This window comes from Sorex fumeus, unplaced genomic scaffold (assembly GCF_029834395.1).
Source record: "Sorex fumeus unplaced genomic scaffold, SorFum_2.1 ptg000009l, whole genome shotgun sequence".
In the NCBI taxonomy this organism is placed as follows: Eukaryota; Metazoa; Chordata; class Mammalia; order Eulipotyphla; family Soricidae; genus Sorex; species Sorex fumeus.
In genome coordinates this window covers 11,997,397-12,017,966 of record NW_026606066.1, presented here as the reverse complement: position 1 = coordinate 12,017,966, position 20,570 = coordinate 11,997,397, and the positions used below count along the sequence as shown (strand labels likewise).

The 20,570-nt window shown below is 39.5% G+C and overlaps 1 protein-coding gene across 2 annotated transcripts in view; it reads left to right on the top strand.

Moving 5' to 3' along the window:
* The window catches only part of LY75 (lymphocyte antigen 75), a 164,398-nt gene that overhangs the window by 99,449 nt on the left and 44,379 nt on the right, over positions 1-20,570 (top strand). The window contains exons 32-35 of one of the 2 annotated variants that reach the window (XM_056110352.1): positions 175-324; positions 5,101-5,220; positions 7,282-7,449; positions 11,087-11,850. In XM_056110352.1, the coding sequence (XP_055966327.1) occupies positions 175-324; positions 5,101-5,220; positions 7,282-7,449; positions 11,087-11,268 (620 nt within the window). In that variant the 3' untranslated portion in view covers positions 11,269-11,850. Of the gene's footprint in view, positions 1-174; positions 325-5,100; positions 5,221-7,281; positions 7,450-11,086; positions 11,851-20,570 lie in introns of those variants that run through there. The other variant, XM_056110351.1, reaches the window with a different exon arrangement.

Sequence of the window (20,570 nt, the reverse complement as noted above, 5' to 3'; positions counted from 1 at the left end):
GCTAATTAGAATATAAACTCTTAGCATATGAAGTGTAGCTCTTTCTGGTATACACATGGAGCTGAATGTTTCATAGGCACCGGAGCCACAATATCAAGTTAGGGTCTTTAGTGAGACTTTAAAACCAGCCAATTTTTTCTACTCATTTTACACCTTTGTCTAACACTTTTACAGGTAAAGAGGTTTCTTCTTATACATATTCTTCAAGATGTCCAACAGCAAAACAGAATAAGACGCAGTGGGTCCAATACAAGGGTCACTGTTACACATCTGACCAGTCATTGCACAGTTTCTTAGAGGCTAAAAAGTTTTGTTCAGAACTTGGTGAGTTAAAATTGGTCGACTTTACTTTGACTCAATAATTTGGTGATAGAATTTTTCTTAAAGAGATCATTTGAAACAATGCTCATGTTTTTGAAAGTATTTCTAATATTCTCACTAACTATAATAGCATTGCAACCTGATTTCCCAGTATTAGGGAAGTGGTTAAATCATTTTATGATATATGAGCCAAATGGAATATTGGGATAACCATTAAAATGATAAATGTAAGAAAAGGTACATAAAAATAAAAGTAAGTAGTAGAATAAGAATAAAAAGTGCTAAGTGAATTTTTATGTGAAATTACTCGTAAATGAAAATTTTAAAATATGCTTATATATACTTACAAGAAAAAGTTAAGTGGTAAAGTTGGTTAAATAGATTTATAGAAGCAAAATGATATTTTTTTCTTTACTCATTCATAGATAAATAAACTTAGTATGGCAAGAATAACAAATCCATTCTGCCATAGGAATGTTCCCATATTCTCTGTACACCTTTAAAAATAAGACTTTTTTTAAATTTACAAATTTTTGTTCTTGGGTTTCAATTATACAATGATCAAGTACCCATACCTCCACCAATGCCAATTTTCCACCACCACTGATCCCAGTATCCCTCCCACCCCCCATCCCCCCACCCCCCAACCCCCGCCTCTGTGGCAAGAATAAGACATTTTGTCTCCAGTTTTAACTATTTTATAAAGAAGAGCAATGATTTACTCTTTCCTATGATAAATTTTACCTATAGTAAAAAATTAAATGTCTTCCCTGAGACCACCTGTGAGTAATTTGAAACCTGATCGTTAGTTGAAATTTTAGCCAGGTAAGTGGTATTTATCTCATTTATCTTGCTAACTCTTGTGGAACACTTCACTGATTTAAAAAAATCTCCCTGTTGCTGTTTAGCTGCATGTGTGAGGTATTGTGTATTACACAAGTATGCATAGACCCTGAGAGCCCTGTGTGTTATGTATGTGTTCTGAAAGTCACAGCATCTTTACCCTGGAGGAAAAAATAGAAAGTTTTACTCTTACTCTAATGTGTTGACTAAGCATTTAGCTGAGTGATACTGTGATAGTCATATAATTTTTTCCTATTTTCTCATTTAAACAATGAGAATAAAATAATTCTTAATTAAAGATTATGTAAAGATCAAGTTATAGGAATGAATGACATGAGATAATATATTCAAATGTAACACTACACATAGTGATATTTCACAACTATATTATGAGAAAGATTGATTTTATAATTCTATAAGTAGCTGGTTGTATAAACCTGACCAATATACTTACTTTTTTTAATGGTTTCCTCATATTTTCCTCTACAAGATTATGCATTATTATACATTGTATTCAATGGTGAAATCTAAAAGTCTACCAATAGGATCAGGTACAAGACAAGGGTGCCCACTCTCACCACTATTATCAATATAATATTTGGAAGTTGCCGCCACAGCAGTTAAGGGCATCCAGGTAGAAAAAGAAACCAGACTCTCTATTTCAGGATAACATGATATTATACTTCAAAAGCCCAAAGACTCTACAAAATAAGCTCCTAGAGATAAAAGACTTGTATAGTAAAGTGGGGGGCTGCAAAATCAACATGTAAAATCTCATGGCTTTTCTTCATGCAAATAGTGAAATAGAAGAGAAAGAACTTAAAAAATAATCTAATTCACAATTGTGCCTCAGAAAATAGGAGTCAGCCTAACAAGAGAGGGAAAGACTTATACAAAGAAAACTACAAAACATTATTAAAAGGAATAAAAGAAGACACAAGGAAATAGAAGCACATCTCCTTCTCATGGATGAGGAGGATTAACATTGCCAAAATGGCAGTACTCTTCAACACATTACACAGATTCCATGAAGTAAGGATAGACATGATATTTTCCAAAGAAGTAGATCACTCTTGAAATTTATATGAAATAGTACCCCCCCACACACACACACATGGTAAAAGAATATGGGTGGCGTTGCTTACCCCAACTTCATTTTGTACTACAAAGCTCTAGTAATTAAAACATGTTACTGGAATAGGACATACCCTCAGATCAATAGAATAGAATTAAAAATCGAGAGACAGATCCTAAGGTATATGGACAGTTAATCTTCAATAAAGGTGTTAAAGCAGGAAGTAGATCAGGGAGAGCCTCTTCCTCAAGTGTTACTGGGGAAACTGGTTAGCCATATGCAAAAACAAATGCTTGCAGACCCCTTTCTAATACCATGCACAAAAGTCAAATCAAAGTGGACTAAAGATCTCAGTATCAGACCTGAGGGAAACATAGGCAGAACTCTCCAAGACATTGAAGCTAGAGGCACTTAAAAGATTCAACACCATTAGCCAATTAAACAGAAGCAAAGATTTAACAAATGGCACTACATTAAGAAACTCCTATACCTTAAAGGAAATGATGACCTTAATACAAAGACACCCACAGATTTGGAGAAAAAAATTGCTCACCACTTATCTAATAAAGAGTTAATATCCAAGAAATATAAAGCACTAGTAGAACTTTAAAAAAATTATCCAACCCCCTAAAAAATTGGGGGTGGGGTAGGAAATGAAAAAAATCAAATAAGACATATAAATGGCCAAAAGGCATATGAAAATGTTCAGCATCACTAATTTGCACTAATCAAAGAAGTGCAAATAAAAACAGCAAGAAAAATGACCCCACACCCAAGAGACTGCACAAATATAAAAGAAAAAAACAAATGACCAGTATTGACATGGATGCAGGGAAAAGGGACCTTCATTCACTGATGGTGGGAATGTCAATTGGCCCAGCCTTCTGGGGAAACAAATTGGACACCTCTTCAAGGAATTGAGCTTCCATATGCCAGCATTTCAACTCCTTGGAATATACACCAAAGACCCCAAAATATTTCAGTAAAGACATTTGCACTCCTATATTCATTGCAGTACTATTCACAGTAGGTCAAATCTGGAAATAACCCAAATACTCAAGAACGGATGACTGAATAGAGAAACTGTGACATAGACAGCATGTAGTACTACTTGACTGTAAGGAAAAGGATGAAATCATACACGTTGCCTCAGTGTGGATGAATCAATGGATGAGATGTACTATGCTGGGCGAAATTTGTCAGAAGGAGAGGGACAGATAGAGAATGATCTCTCTCATATGTGAAATATAAACATAGTAAGGAAACAACGAATACCTAAAGGCAACAGAAACTGAGAACTGGTCTTTAGGCAGAAGCATATCACCAGAGCAGGGGATAGAAGGAAGGAGGAGACACTAGGACAGTGGTGAAGGGAAGCTAACACTGGTGGAGACTGTGGTGTTAGGATCTTTTATGCATGAAACCTTGGCCATTATCATAATGAAAATCATAGTGCTTCTGTTCACAATAGCCAGAATCTGGAAACAACCCAAGTGCCCAAGAATAGTTGACTGGCTAAAGAAACTCTGGTACATCTACACAATGGAATACTATGCAGCTGTTAGGAGAAATGAAGTCATAAAATTTGCTTATAAGTGGACGGTCATGGAGAATATCATGCTAAGTGAAATGAGTCAGAAAGAAAGGAACAGACATAGAATGACTGCACTCATTGTGGAATATAAAATATCCTAATATGAGACTAACACCCAAGGACAGTAGAAACAGGGCCAGGGAGATCGCCCCATGGTTGGAAGCCTGCCTTATGAACTGGAGGAGAAGGCAGCTGGGATAGAAAAGGGATTACTAAATCAATGATGGTTGGAGGGATCACTCGGTATGGGAGATGTGTGCCGAAAGTAGATAAAGGACCAAACATGATGGCCTCTCTTTATTTGTATTGCAAACCATAATGGCCATAAGTAGAGAGAGAATAAGAGGGAAACTGTCTGCCATAGAGGCATGGGAAGGGGCGGGGAAGCTGTGGGAGGTAGGATTACTGGAGACATTGGTGGTAGAAAATGTACACTTGTGGAGGGATGGGTGTTCAATCATTGTATGACTGAAAATCAAACATGAAAGCTTTGTAAGTGTAGCTCACAGTGATTCAATAAAAAAATCATAGTGCTTAAAATTAATTTTTAAATTGAAGAGCAATACTTGGAATATTTACTGTTTGTGGCCATAGGGTGATAAGCTATGAGCACATTCCTATAATAGCACTGAAGTTATGGTTATCTTGAGTCATACCCTAGTAGTACACCTACTTGGGTACACATATTTGGGTGCATGTTTGCATTTCCATTATCAAAACTAAACTAAAGTTATTTTACCCAGGGACTGCACTGACTTTAGGATTTTTATTAGAAAGGCAATTCTGTGCGTGTGTGTGTGTGTGTGTGTGTGTGTGTGTGTATGGTTTTAGGGCCACACCCAGCAATGCTCAGGGCTAACTCCTGGTTCTGTACTCAGGATCACTCCAGTGGGCTCAGGGGAACATGTGGAATTCCAGAGATAGAAACTGGATCATCCATGTACAAGGAAAATGCCCTACATGCTGTATTATCACTCTGGCCCCTTCTTTCTGACAGTTTTAAGATAGAAAATTTTACTAGGTAAACAGTTTGAAAAACATAAAATTTATGTGTATAAAGTTTTAATCTGAGAAATATTTTAATTTTGTGATGCTGTATTTTTAAAATGATATAAATATCAGATTTTAAAATGGTTTCTGTGGGAAAATTGAATTTTTCAATGATCTTGATAGATTTTATTTTCCCAAATTACTATTTGAGAACAATCTACTTCTCTGGTTTTCTTTCATAAATCTGATTAGCTTGGTTTTTCCCCCCCTTAAAAAGATAATTCTGCAGCTGTTGTTACCATAATGAATGAGGATGAGAATAAATTCGTAAGCAAACTGATGAGGGAAAATAACAATATTACCATGAGAGTTTGGCTTGGAATGATCATCCATTCTGGTAAGTGATATGTTTGTATGTGGAATATGCTGAGAGTTCTAGCTTGTTCTCAATATTGAGTAGACTTGCTAAAGAAGCTCAAATTGTCACTGATTTAAGAAGCCCTTGTTAATAAATAAGCTAGATCTGCTGGCAGCGTTTAGTTAGAGACTTACAAATTCTGAATGAATTTAGGTTTTTTAGGTTTAATCAGCTAGAGTGGTTTATGAAAATACTTAAATCAACAAGTATTGCTGTCCCCAATCCCTTCTCACCCTCCCCTCCCCCAACTTCCCACCCCCAGTGTGTTATAAGAAGCACTGTTAGCTGTACCTGACTGCCTTTAATGTTCTAGTTTTTGGTAACCTGTGTTTTCACCTCGTAGGACTATGGTACTAAGTCTTAATTAATAGTGAGACTTTTTTTTTTCAAATTAACTTAGTAAATTTAAAAGGAGTTGGTTCAACAAAATTTGTAGAAGAATATTTCGGTGAGTAATAATAAAGGATTTGGATGATATAAACATTAATATTATTGTAATGCTGTTACCTAAAATAAATTAAAAATTAAATTTGGGGTGTCTCTAAATATAGTATAACAAGTTACTTGCCTTGCATGCAGCTAATTTGGATTTGATCCCTTGCATGCTATATGGTTCTCTGAGCCTTGCCAGGAGTGATCTCTGAACAGTCAAGAGTAGGCCCTGAGCAGTACCAGGTATGGCCCAACACGCACCCACAATTAAAAAAAATTTTACAAAAGAACTAAACAGCATTGAAGAGATTGGACAGCACGTAGGGTGCTTGCTTGGCATGGAACTGACCCAGTTTCAATTCCCGGTATCCAATATGATCCCTCAGCCCGCCAGTAGTGGTCCCTGAGCATAGAGCCAGCTAAGTACTGTCCCCACCCCTGAAAAAAAATTTTAGATAAACAGAGTCTATATAAAATTAGAAAGTCTGTTTCACAATTTATTTAAAGTTGAATTCCAAATAATTTACGTAAATATGGATTCTAAAATATTAAACACTGTCAACCAAGTGAAAAGATTTAAACTTGATCACTAAAATGAATTGTAAAATGTGTTTACATTATTCCCACAAGGTGGCATTACCTCAGCTGGAAAACAAAATTGGAACTATAGTGGTCGCTATAGAAACCCTCCTTGACCTTTGTCCACCATCAGTGAATCCTCACTGATGAGAAAAAGAGGGTTGATGGTAGGGTGGGTATAGGTGTTTAGAAATCTATCCCTCACACAATTAATGTGAAAGCATTGTACACTTTTATCAAAGAGCCACGTTCTTTTACAGTACTATGCAATAAAACTTTGTGAACAGTTGTTCTGTATCTGCGCTGCCCAGTAATGACTAACCTCGTGTGGCTATTGAGCACCTAAAAGCTGATACTGAGGGACTGATTTGTGTATGTGTGGTGCCAGAAATTAAACTCAGGATCCCTGCATGCATGGCACACCCCTAAAGACTGATTTTTTAATTTTTTCACTTTTATTAAGTTGTTTCTACTGTGAATTTTGTTGGTCACATCCAAAGATGCTCTCGCTTGTCAGGCCACTCCCAGTAGTTCTCAGGAGCCACTCAGGCCATACAGGGCAGCCTAGGGGATGGAGAGCAAGTACTGTAGGGAGTCAAACTCTGAACCTCAAACATAAAAGGTACTTGTTCTACTGCATCTCTGGTCCTTAAAAAATAAGGTTATTTAAAATAGTTATATATACAGCTCTAATTGGGCTGGAGCAATAGCACAGCGGGTAGGGCGTTCACCTTGCATGCAGCCAACATGGCCGACCCGAGTTCGATTCCTCTGCCCCTCTCGGAGAGCCCAGCAAGCTACCGAGAGTATCTCGCCCTCACGGCAAAGCCTGGCAAGCTACCCATGAGGTATTCAATATGCCAAACACAGTAACAAGTCTCACAATGTTACTGGGCCCTCTCGAGCAAATTGATGAACAGGAGGACAGTGACAGTGTGACAGTTGTAAGTATTTTCATGCTTTCCTCCTTAGTAATAGTGGCAACAAAGAGTTGTGTAGTGTGTGTTTATTTTACATCTCTCTCTTTAGATAAGACTTCACATTGGTTGGATGGATCAGAGGTTACATTTGTCAAATGGGCAGATAAAAGTAAGAGTGGCAGTGGAAAATGTGGCATTCTGTTAGCTTCAAATGAAACTTGGAAAAACGTTGACTGTACACCTGGCTATGGAAGAGTTGTCTGCAAAATTCCTTTAAGTAAGTAGCATGAACTTTTGAATGATTTTTTTTGTACAACAGGTCAAAGAATCAATGTATGATTTTGTTATGTTCCACTTTTGCTGGAGCGATAGCACAGTGCTAGGGCGTTTGCCTTGCACGCAGCCAACATGGCCGACCCGAGTTCGATTCCTCCGCCCCTCTCGGAGAGCCCGGCAAGCTACCGAGAGTATCTCGCCCGCAGGGCAGAGCCTGGCAAGCTCCCCGTGACGTATTCGATATGCCAAACACAGTAACAACAAAGTCTCCAATGGAGACGTTACTGGGCCCGCTCGAGCAAATCGATGATCAACGGGAGGGCCTTACTTTTGTTCTTGGTTTTAAAGTATATAGTTTGTTTTAAAGTATATAGTCTAGGGACCAGACAGATAATACCGTAGATAGGGTGCTTGCCTTGCACACAGCCAACCTGGGTTTGATCCTTGGCATCCCAAATGGTCCCCTGAACATGCCAGGATTGATTCCTGAGTGCAAAGTAAAGAGTAATCTCTGAGCATTGTGGGATATGGCCTAAAAACCAAATAAGCAAACGAAAAGTATGCGGTCTTTAAAGTATGTTCAGGGCAGGTGAGATAGTACAGTGAGTAGGATACGCGCTTTCCTTGCTCATGGCTGGCCTGGTTTTGATCCCTGGCATCTCATATGGTCTTCCAAGCCCACCAGGAGTGATTCCTAGTGCAGAGTCAGGAGTTACTCCTGAACATCACCTGGTGTGGCCCCAACAAAAACAAAAAAGATGTGCAAAATTTTTTATTGTCATAGAAATTCTTTTCCTTGGAAAAAATACAAGAGATAATTAGTGTATAGGATCTTTAATACTCCTAGGTGGGGAGATTGGAGACACCGTACAAGGTTAAGGTGCTTGCTTTATATGCAACTTCGTATAAACTGCCTGATTTTATCCCCTAAGCACACCAGGAGTTGCCCCTAAGCACCAGTTGTGGCCCAAAAGCTCCCATATAGAACTATTTAGGGACTGGAGAGATAAATAGCAGGTTGGACACTTCCTTGCACACAGTTGACCTGGGTTTGATCCCTGGCACCCCATGGGGTTCTCTGAATACTGCCAGTAACTTCTGAGCAGAGAGCCAGTAGTGAGCCCTCAGCAACTGCACTGGTTGTGGCTCAAAAACAAAAATTGTATAAATTATATATAATTGCTTTCCAAGAAGAATTGAAGCTGCCATCATATATGGAAAGTTCTTTTGGGGGGCACTTGTGACAGTGCTTGGAGTTGAACTGGGAATCCCACCTGTGCTAAAGCCCTTCAGGCTATCTTCCCAGCCCTTTGAAAATATTTTCAGATGTATTGTATTGTATTGTATTGTATTGTATTGTATTGTGTTGTATTGTATTGCATTGTATTGTATTCCATGGGCTGGAGCGATAGCACAGCGGGTAGGGCGTTTGTCTTACACGCAGCCAACCGGGGTAAGATTCCTCTGTCCCTCTTGGAGAACCCAGCAAGCTACCGAGAGTATCCCGTCGGCACGGCAAAGCCTGGCAAGTTACCCATGGTGTATTCGATATGCCAAAAAACAGTAACAACAAGTCTCATAATGGAGACCTATTCGATATGCCAAAAATAGTAACAAATCTCACAATGGAGACGTTACTGGTGTCTGCAAATTGATGAACAATGGGATGACAGTGCTACAGTGCTACCCTCTTTACACAAAATTCATGATGTAACTTTAAAGCAGTACAAAGCTAAGTGTAATTAATCAAAAAATCCTGGTTATTATCTATAGGAAAAAATAATTTAAACTTTATCATAAATTATATGGGCTGGGGAGATAGCACAGCAGGTAAGGTGTTTGCCTTGCATGCAGCCGACCTGCGTTTGATTTGTCCGCCCCTCTCGGAGAGCCCGGCAAGCTACTGAGAGTATCTCACTTGCATGGCAAAGCTTGGCAAGCTACCCATGACATATTCAATATGCCAAAAACAGTAACAACAAGTCTCACAATTTGTTGTGAGACGTTACTGGTGCCCACTCGAGCAAATTGATGAACAACAGGAGGACAGTGCTACAGTGCTACGTAAATTATATATAAAATAACTTCCTGAAGCATTGTCATTTTTTTTCGCAGCAGCATTGGTGGGTAGAGGGCAAACCTTGTGCTCAGGATCACTCCTAAAGATCTAATATAAAAATGTCCATTTTGGTGTACAAGTAGTAATGATAAAGCCCCAATTCTTGGTGATATGGATCGGTACATTCACATCTCATTCAGTAAATATTGAGTGTTTACCATTTTCTATGCCCTTTTCATGTGCTGGAGTAGACTAGTGAATAAAATAGATAACTATTCTTCCAGGATTTATAATCCAGTGAAAGAAGATTTATAATAATATATTTATAAAATTCTCAGATTTATAATATAATAATAAAGAAGATTTATAATAGCAGGTCAGTTGTCAAAAGAGAAGAAACTATCAAATAGCCACAAACTCAAGTCCCCAAGGCTAGGGTCAGAGCTACTCCAGACGAGTTATCAGGAAAGATGCTTCCTAGCAGGAGACATCATTGCTGAGATCAGAATCAAACATCACTGGGGAAAAGTACATCATACAAAAGAACCCGCTGGAGCAAAGACCTTGTGGCAGAATGATCTTGAGCTCTCATGAGAGAGCTGGAGCCTAAGTAGGTGCCAGACACCTAGGCCTCTGGAAGCAAGGGTCAAAGTGGGACACAAAGTCATTAGGTTGAACTTGTGGATCAGGGTTGGGGTGGTTTGACATTAAGTTGGTTTGGGTCATTTTGAATATCTGTATAGAGGTGGGAAGTCTGCTATAAAATCGAACATTTGAGAAAAATAATGAATGTAAGAAAAAGCCAAAGGCAATAGAAATTGAGAACTGATTTCTAGAACTGAGCATACTAATGGGAGGGAAGGGCATGATGGTGTGTGGAGTGGATATGAATGGGGTAAGGGGGAGGCGAGGAATCCTCAGACAATGGTGGATGGACAGAAGCATACACTCTGGTGGAAAGTGTGACATTGGGATGGTGTATACTCGAAACCCTATCATAAATCACAATGCTTCAAATAAGTAAGAGAGAGAGAGAGAGAGAGAGAGAGAGAGAGAGAGAGAGAGAGAGATCAGCTAGAGGTGGCTGGTGGATTTACAGCTGTGGGACAGAATGAGCTTACTTTATCAACAGGCAGAGAAGAGATTTGGTACCAAATCTGAAATTGATTGAATAGCTAGGAGCAAAGTGAAATCATCCTAAAAGCTTCAATCATTTTAAAACTATTTGGCCCCAGGTAAATCAATCACAAAAATTTACAACTTTTAGCTCTGTGCTATCAAAGTCAGGGAATATACTGGGAATAGTATTCTCAGAAGAGAAATAAAAGGGATAAGTGAGCATAATGGTAGTGCTTTAATTTCTTTAGAAGAAAATCATTATAGCAATGAAGAGGTTTTGAATGAAAAGGAAAACAGCTGAATTTGAGAAGAAAGCACTGAAGCATTTGATGATGAGTTTGAAATTGGTATTAAAACTATGAAATAATCAAGTGGCTATTGCACCTGGTTTGTATATATAAAATCAGAAATGATCACTTTTATACTCACTCCTCCACTTTCAAACATTTGCCTCATCTAGGTCCTGATTACAGAGGAATTGGTATCACATTTGCTGTGCTGTGTATCCTCGCTCTTATCATCGGACTAATTTTGTTCCTCAGGCAGAGGAAGCGTTTGCCCTGGCCGGGATTCTTCTCTTCAGTTCGTTATGAACAAGGAGTAAATGAAGATGAGATTATGCTTCCTACTTTCCATGACTAAATTCTTTTAAAAGTTTGCTAGTTTGCACTTATGTATGAGGGAAAATGAGCCATTTAAATTTTTCCCAGTGTCAGTATTTACTGTGTTCTAAAGTAGAAACCTTAAGTAGTTTTCTCAGTCCTTCAGTTGTAATGCTGGTACACACACTTTCTCACAAAGTGTATTTTTATCTAGCTAATAACATGGTGAGGAAGTCCAAGCTATTTGTTGGATAGTAAGTTTAATATTCATTTTCTCTGTAAGAATATGGTTGATCATTACGATATGTTTCTGTTTTGTTTGGTGGACACACCCACATTAGTATTCAGCGCTGACTCTTAGCTCTGCACTCAGGGATCACTCCTGGTGGGGCACAGGGGATATGTGGGTGCTGGGGATCGACCCCAGGTTAGCCTCATGCAAGGAAGTGCCCTACCCTCTGTACTGTCACTCCAGCCCAAGATATGTATGTTTTAACGATATTTTAGCACTACTTCCTAGAAAATTTAAATGGGCACATTGCTCTGGCACACATTTACCTTTTGGAAGAAGAGCTATTTTGAAGAATGTCTGGCCAAACACATTAGTACCTCAAAGTAAAATTGCAACCTAACCATTATCAATATTGTTCAAAATAGTCCTATGTAGCATTTTCAGGAAATTCTTAAACATGGAGGCATGCTTATTTTTAATATAGTAAACAGTACCTCTTTCCATATGATTCCTTTTATTTTATTAATTTATTTTTGTTTTTTGTGTGGTACTTGGGATCAAACACAAGACTTTATACATGTAAGACATGTGTCAACTACCTAGCCATGATCCCAGCCCTAATTTTTTGTTTTTGTTTTTTGAGTGCCAGGGATTTAACCCTTGCACATGTGAGACATGCCTTCTATCACTGAGGAATTCCCTGAACAAGATGCTTTTGCACTATTCCAAAAATATTCCATGTCAAAATTACCTAAATGTCTATTTTTTTCTATTCATGAAAGTAGCTTTTGAAATATTTTGTGCTTAACCATAAATACCTGTAGCAGCATCTTTTTATTTTTTTCTTATGTATAAACTTTTTTTAAGGGAGTGGAGTGTCTTAAAATAAATGTTTTTGTTTGCTTGCTTATTTCTTACTTTTTTCAGTACTAGGAAATGAACTTAGGGTCTCATACATGCAAAGCAAGTACTCTATCACTAAGCTACATCCAGGCAACTAGGATAAGATTTTTCAAGAATTTTGCAATTTACATACCTTCCATGGCATTCCAACTTTTGACTAAAATTTTTTTTTATTACTTGACTGTCATATGAAATAAAGAAGGGGATCTGTGAAAAATTTTGTATATCTTGCATTTGTACTGATGAAAATTTTATGGTAAAACTCTACACCTTGTGATTACTACTAAAAATTCAAATTTATTAATTTTACAACAGATCTTTAATAATAACTTTCACTGGACATATGAATGTTGTATTTTATGCTTAACTTATATTTTTATTTTTAAAATATATTTTTTGAAATTTATAGTTTAAATGTTAGACTGTTTATACTATGAAAAAGTTGTAAATAGTTTTCTAAGAGTTTTTGTACAGTCTACAACTATAGTATAATCTTTTTGGGAAAATTATGTTTAGTTGTTAGATTAGGATTTTCATTCTTTTATCTGTATGCTTCGAGCCATTAAGATTTTCTTCAAACAACTAAAGGAAATTGATGGGAACAGTGGACCTATGTAGAGTGGTGGGTGATAGATATAGTAACTGCTTTTTTCCAATTTTTTAAAGTAAAACTGTTTTGATCCTTGTGGAAAATAATGTATAAGTAGTATTTTATTGTGATAGCATATAATGAAAAAGTGGATCCAGCTATGGTAAAGTCATCTTTAAGGGTTTGTGTACATTTAAAGAAGAATAAATATAATCATTCCTACATGTCTGAGTGTATGAATTTAGTCTTCTTCCAGATTCATCTCACTATGTCTTTTACTATTGGATCAGCAGAAAATCCTTCTATGATTCACATCTCATTCTTTGTGCTCCCTTCAAGAGGTCCTGTCTACAACCGTGGCACTCTCCCACCACTTATAAACAGTGTTTCAGTTATCTGAGTCTAGGTTTTTATTTCTGTCTCCCATTCCACAAGACTCCTGTTGGATAGTCTTCTCAACATGACCATGAACATTGTCTTTCCACTCCTATTCAGTCCTGTTCCAGATGTCCCAGAATTGATAACAGGCATTTCTGGTCTCCCCTTACAAAATCTTGCTTTTATATGAGGAGAAAAAAAGAAAAGAAAAGAAAAGAAAAGAAAAGGAAAAAGAAAAGAAAGGTGAGGTGAGTTCCAAGTTTGGTAATATTGAGAACTTCATGGTTAATGCTTTTATCCCCTTTTTCCCCCTCCCTTGGATTATGTATATCAGTCTCTTCAGTGGGCTTCTTCATTTCATTTTCCCTACTCCAGATGTCCAAAGAGAACTGAAATATACAGAGGAGGACTTATAAATATATAAAGTTTGATCTCAACTTCTGTAAGCCTAATTATTTCAGATCAGAACCGCTTAATAAGGACCAGGAAAATGGCTGTAAGAACTGAAGCTCATTCTTTGTATGTAGTCCCCAGCACCACATGCTCCCCTAAGCACACTGGAAACAGTACCCAAATTCCTCTGGGTGTGGTCTAAAACAACAATGATAGTAATAAAGAGAAGTTAGTAATCTCCACTCCAAGGACCATCTGTGAGGTACTGGCCTATCCTGAGAAGTTCTGGGATTTTGGTTCTCTGGCCAAATACCTTTTCCACCCAATAAGAATCAAATCAATATTTTTCCTATTGTTGGGGGTATGGTGCCACCAACAGGTCAACCTGCACCTGCAGGGCAAGTGCATCAGCAGCCTGATGGTATCTTTTTTGGGGGGGTCACCCGGTGATGCACAAGGGTTACTACTACCTTTGTACTCAAGAATTACTCCTGGCCTCTCTGGAAAGAAAGATGGCGGCCGCACGGGAGCCTTGTGGACAGCCGGTTTGAGACGGGCTCGGCGGGAGCGGCGGGGACCTCATGGGAAGGGGGGCTTTGTGGGCCGTCCCCCACGCCCCACCGAGGTCGCCGGCTGCCCCCCACGAGCGGCTCTCCGGCACGGCCACGGCCCCGGAGGCACAAGGACTTAGCACAGAGAACCAGCCGCTTGGAGCAGAAAAGCAAATGGACTATGTGTTAAACAGCGCCACCAAGCCTGCCCGGAGGGGAAAGGGTGTTGACCGGCCCGCCCGCTCCTCTCTGGAAAGAAAGATGGCGGCCGCATGGCACAGAAACCAATCTCTTAACTATCTAACTTTTAATAGAAATTCTTCCAGGGTCAATAAGTAAAATAGCAGAAATTCAAAACCGTGCGGCCGCAATAGCGGCCGCGCGACATCATTTTATTCTTAAACCAAGTTGTAGAAAGCAAATCATTTCACAACGCTGTTTCAGCATATCTGATTGTGGGGGGTGGGTCGTAAACTCTAAACAATAATTGTGCATCTTCTATCGAAACAATCTATCTAGTCAAAGTAGATAGAGTATTAACTAGAACTCATCTGCCTCACAAGAATTGGGAGGGGTGGGGGGAGGTGGGGGTCTATTGGGGTTCGGGGTTAAAAATAAGTATTGGTAAAGGGAAATGTGTTTGATATTTACATGACTGAGACCTAAACCCGAAAGCTCTGTAACTTTTCCCACAGTGATTCAATAAATAAATAAATTATATTAAAAAAAAATAGAACAAGCATAAAAAAAAAAAAAAGAATTACTCCTGGCGGTGTTTAGGGGACCATATGGGATTCTGGGAATTGAACTCTGGTCGACTGCGTGCAAAGCAAATGCCCTACCTGCTGTAATATCTCTCCAACCCAGCATGATGGTGTCCTCAGGCTTCCTGATACCCCAAAATTGCTAGATCCCTACAACTCGGGACCAAGTTTTCAAGAAATTAAACAGCCAAAAGTTATATATGTGGGAGCCATGCCCAAAAACCACTTCTAACTCAGCCATACAAGCTCATTCATTAGCCTTATTTCAGAGACCCATAGATAAATCTTGAAAGAGATTAACAGCCAGTTAATCACAGACCTGCGCATGATTGAACAGACTTGGGTAAGTCTGAGAGGGGTGGGTTGGGCTGGTGGCCCCCCAACGCAGAGCCCACAGCAGCCACTTGCTTCCAGGACAGACCTCACCAAGATATAGTCAGCTGAAAATTTTGGCATGCAAGTTTTGTGACTGAAATCTCCAGGCTTTCTCTGGGTCAGGATTTGCTACCTTCCCCCACCTCCCTGTACTTCCGCAACCGTTGGCAATCACATCCACACCCCAGAGCTGCCACCAAATTGAGAGTTACTCCAGCCTTACCATCACAATAAAAATACCTAATGCCCTTAACAAACACCATGACCTCTTAGCACCTATATTGCAAACCATAATGCATAAAAGCAAAAGGGGAGAGAGAGCAAGAAGGAAAGTTTCTCCCATAGAAGGAGGCTGGGGGTAGAGGGTGCAGGTTTGGGGATGGTGGTGGGGAAGCGGGGACACTGGTGGTGGGATGTATGCACTGGTGGAGGGATGGGTGCTGGATCATTGTATGACTGAAACCCAATTATGAAAAGCTTTGTAGTGGTATATCTCATGGATATCCAATTAAAAAAATGTAAAGTAATGTGGTGTTCATGCCCTGCTCAGTAGGCTTAATCAGTGGCTGAATAAAAGCAGTACTCCTACATTAAAAAGAAATTTTTTTCTATTGTGAAACAATGGAAGGACAAAGTCATATGAAACATATATCCAATAATTAGGAAGATATTGATATTTTAGCAGTTGGAAATAATCCACAGTGTTGGAGATATTTTAGATGGCAGTGAGCTAAAAACTAAAAGGGAAATTAGGAAGTACAAAGAATGAAACTTTGAGAAGTATAATAGAATATAATGGAAAAGAGAGGGACTGGGCCATAACCACAGGGAGAAAGGAAGATTGTTGCTTTGGTTTTGTTTTCAAAAAAAGTAATTAAAAAGTTGTATTATTTATAATCTGAGAGGAAAAACAATAAAAACAAAACCAATGCACAGTAAAGGAAGAGAGGCAGATTGTGAAAAAGATGGGAGGAGAGGGACACTTCAAAGTCTACAGAAAAAAGAATTGGGTTTGGATGCTTTATTGTCTGAGACGACAAGATATATACCTGCATGAAAGAGAAGAAGGAGTAGTTGACTATGAAAATGTTTGTGTGGGGACAGAGAGATAGTACCGTATGTAGGGCACTTGCCTTGTATGCAGCCAACCTTGGTTTGATTCCTAGCAACACATGCCTTCAGTTCCCCAGCACCACCAGGAGTGATGCCTGAACAGAGCCAGTAGTAACCCTGAGCATAAATGGTGTGTTTCTCCTCCCAAAACAGAGAAGTTTGTCTCTATTTGACCTCCAGTTTCATTTTGCAAAGAAAATGAGACCTTCTGCAGAGAAAGATGAGTAGTGAACACAGTCTCAGCCTAAAGAAAGTAACAAGGGGGCAGAGTAATAGTACAGCAGGTAAAGCAATTGCTTTGCATGTGAACTACTGAGTTTGATCCCTGGCATCCCATATGGTCCTCTGAGCCTGCCGAGAGTAATTCCTTAGTGCAGAGCCAGGAGTAATGCCTGAACATTGTCGGGTGTGGCCCCCAAACAAAACAAAACAAAACAAAAAAGACAAATAGAAATTAGCAAAAAATTACAGAGGCAAATAGAAGAAAACCATGAAAGACAAAATACATGAATATTACAGAAAAGGCGTACTATATGCAATAAAATTTAAAATAATAAATTTGTAAGAGCAAAGATTAGGATAATTTTTGAACTTTTACTTATCTTTATTACTTTAGTCAGGTTGAGAAAAATGAGATTGTGTAGATGGGATAGAGTACATTTTCAGAAATTAAAAATATGAACCCTTGTGATAGTCATTTCTCTTCTGGGTGTATATCCAAAAGACATGAAGTCAAAAGCCTGAAAAGTTAGTTGAACTCACATCAGATTCACTGCAGCATTATTCATGATGAAGAAGATGAAGGCAGGGGTGCTTATGTGCCTTAATGTGTGTTTTAATCATGAGCAAGAAGAAAGCTGCCATTTGCCACAATACACATGGAACTTGAGGGTAATATGCTAAGAAAAAGACAAAGGAAGATTGTGATATTACTTATGTGCAATCTGAAGAGCCCATATCAGGGAAAAGAAAGTAGTGTGATGGTTACCAGGGAATTGGGATAAGGGCGATTGTGGCACACTGGTTGAAAGGTGTCAACTTCTAATGTCAAGATGTTTACATTCTGGGCTAAGGATATGACTTGTGGTAAAGCACTTGCCTTGCATGTGTGAGACCCTGAATTTGATTTCTGCCACTGGAAAAAGAAAATGACAAGAAAACTGTAAGACTGTTTGGGCTTCCAAATACAACATGGCAATTGTCATTGATAAAATTGTTACATACTTGGGAGTTGCTAAGAGAGTAACTCTTACATATTTTCAACACTGAAAATAAACGATAATTATGTGGAAAAGATCACGATCACGATCATGACCATCCTGTTGTTCGTCGATTGCCTCGAGCAGGCGCCAGTAACGTCTCCTTCGTCCTGGCCCTGAGATTTTTTAAAAAAGGAAAAGATTGGAATAACAATTTTGTAAAATAAAAGTGTGTCAGAGACCAGAGAGAACTCAGGGATTAAGGAGTTTCCTATACAAAGGACCAATTCCAGTTCTTTCCTGGCACTATAAAGGGTTTCCCAAGCACTGATGGCTGTGGTCAAATACCTCCAAACAAAATTAGAAATAAATATGTGTAAAATTCATTATATACTGCATGCTTACACAATTCAAACATCACTTGATATCCCGTTACTCATCGATTTGCTCAAGCGGGTGCCAGTAACGTATCCATTCATCCCTGTTGCGTGCTAGCATAGCCCAATGGCATCTGCTCGTTCTAGGAACATGACGAGCCTTAAACCAATTCGTTCAGGGTCTTGACGAAGAAGTCTGACCATCTCATAGGTGGGTGGCCACTCGATCTTTTGATATTCCATGGAATCCAGTCAGTAATAGCTCTAGTCCAGCGGTCGTCTCTAAATCTCATTACGTGTCCAGCCCATCTGATTTTTGATGCCTTGGCAAATGAGACAGCATCCCTGATTCTTGAGTGTTGATGGAGGTCAGATCTCCAGATTCTTTCTCATTTGAGTGAAGCATGATACTCCAAGCATAGCTCTTTTGATTCCTCTTTGAGTGACCCATATAACGTTCTCATTCTATTTTCATAGGGCGGTCTCTGAGGCGTATGTTAATGCAGGAAGAACAGTGGAATAAAAGAGATGTGATCAGAGCTGGAGGTTCTTCGTCCTCTAAGTTATTTTTTTTGACACTCTTGAATGCGTTCCAAGCCACTCTCTTCCTCCTGCGCAACTCAGGTGCCAGGTCATTCGTCATGTTGACTTCTCGACCTAGGTACACAAAACTGTTGCATTTGGAGATGGTCGTTCCATTGAGAGTGAATGGAATGTAAGGAATAAGCCTGTTTCTCATGAACATTGTCTTTGTGAGATTCAGCTGTAATCCAACCTTTCCACACTCATGGTAGAGGTTGGTCAGAATTTGTGCCACTTGGCTAATGTTTGGTGTGATTAGAACAATGTCATGAGCGAAGCGGAGGTGGTGTAGTTGCCGACCATCTATCTTCACTCCCATTCCTTCCCATTCCAGTCATTGCATGATGTTCTCAAGGGTGGCACTGAAGAGTTTCGGTGAAATAGTATCACCCTGCCGAATCCCTCTCTTGACATTGATGATCACTTCTTTGTAGAATGGTGAGATCCTGGTAGTGAATCTGTAATACAGCTCACGGAGGATCCTGATGTATTGAGTTTGAATGCCCTGATTGCCTAGGGCTTCGATGACCGCTTCAGAATCAAAGGCCTTCTTTAAATCACTGTATGTTAGGCAGAGCGTCATCTTGAACTCCCGAGAAACCTCAGTGAGCTTGTTTATCATGTGGATATGGTCGATCATGCTGAATCCTTTTCGGAACCTGGCTTGCTCATATGGTTGTCCTTCATCTGGTTCTGCCATTCCTATTAAGGATGACTCGAGTGAACAGCTTGTAGATGACAGACAATAGGCAGATCGGGCAATAGTTGCCAATGTTGTGGATGTCTCCCTTCTTGTACAGTAGTACAGTCCTGCTGGTTTTCCATTGGGATGGAAACTTGCAGTCAGACAGGTAGCGTGTGAAGAGCCAAGCCAGTGAATTGATGAGTACTGACGGCAGGTTCTTCAGGTGTTCAGGTCTGACCTTGTCTGAACCAGGTGCTCTTTGTTTCTTTCTTTTTTTTTTTTAATTTTCATTAGCGAGACGCCATGAAGTACAGTTTTAGACTTACAAATTTTTGTGCTCGGATTTTGGAAGGGAGAACAACGACATATCCATCCTGCAGAATTTGGTATGTGGGCAAGTGTACGTGGCTATTAAAGAGATCTGAGTAGAAGTCATAAATAATCTTCTCCATTGCCCTTTTGGAAGATGTGATAGATCCATCAGGACATCGGAGGGCAGTCATCTTGGTCTTGTAGTTGGTGAAGGACAGGTGTTATGAATGCTTTTTCCAGCTTCTGCCACATCTACCAGCACTGCTGCTCTTCTCTCTTTGAGGTCTTCCTTGATCACTTCTCTGCACTGCTTTGTGAGCTCGGACATTCGCTTGCGGTTGCCTGAGGCATGCACCAAGCCACGTTGGCAAATAAGTTCAAGAGTTTTCGAAGACAGGCGTTTTTTTTTGTGGTTATCTCTCTCTTGGCATTCCTCGCACAATCATGGAGGCGCTGAACCAGTCGATCGTATTCCTCGTCAATGTTGTCAATGACGGCATCTTCCCATGTTGCCGCAACAGAGCCAAAGAGCTCACAGTTGGTGGTCGTTCTGGGAGTTCCCTTCTTAAACTTTGCATTCCTTTCTCCTTCCTCTGTGAAGTAGAATTTTGCATGAAGGAGACGGTGGTTCAATCTCGTTTGGAACTTTGGGATAACAGCAACATCAGTCAGGCAAAACTGGCGATTGAATATGATGTGGTCAATTTTGTTGTGGAACCGTCCACCGGGAGATTCCCATGTCCTACGTTTAGATTTGGCCTTCTGGAACTGTGAGTTACCATGGATGGTCTTGGTCGACATGATAAACTCAGACAGTCTGTCACCCTGTTCGTTCCATTCTAGGCCATGGGTCCCGATGTGGAGTTCTTCGGCTAATCTTCTCAGTCCT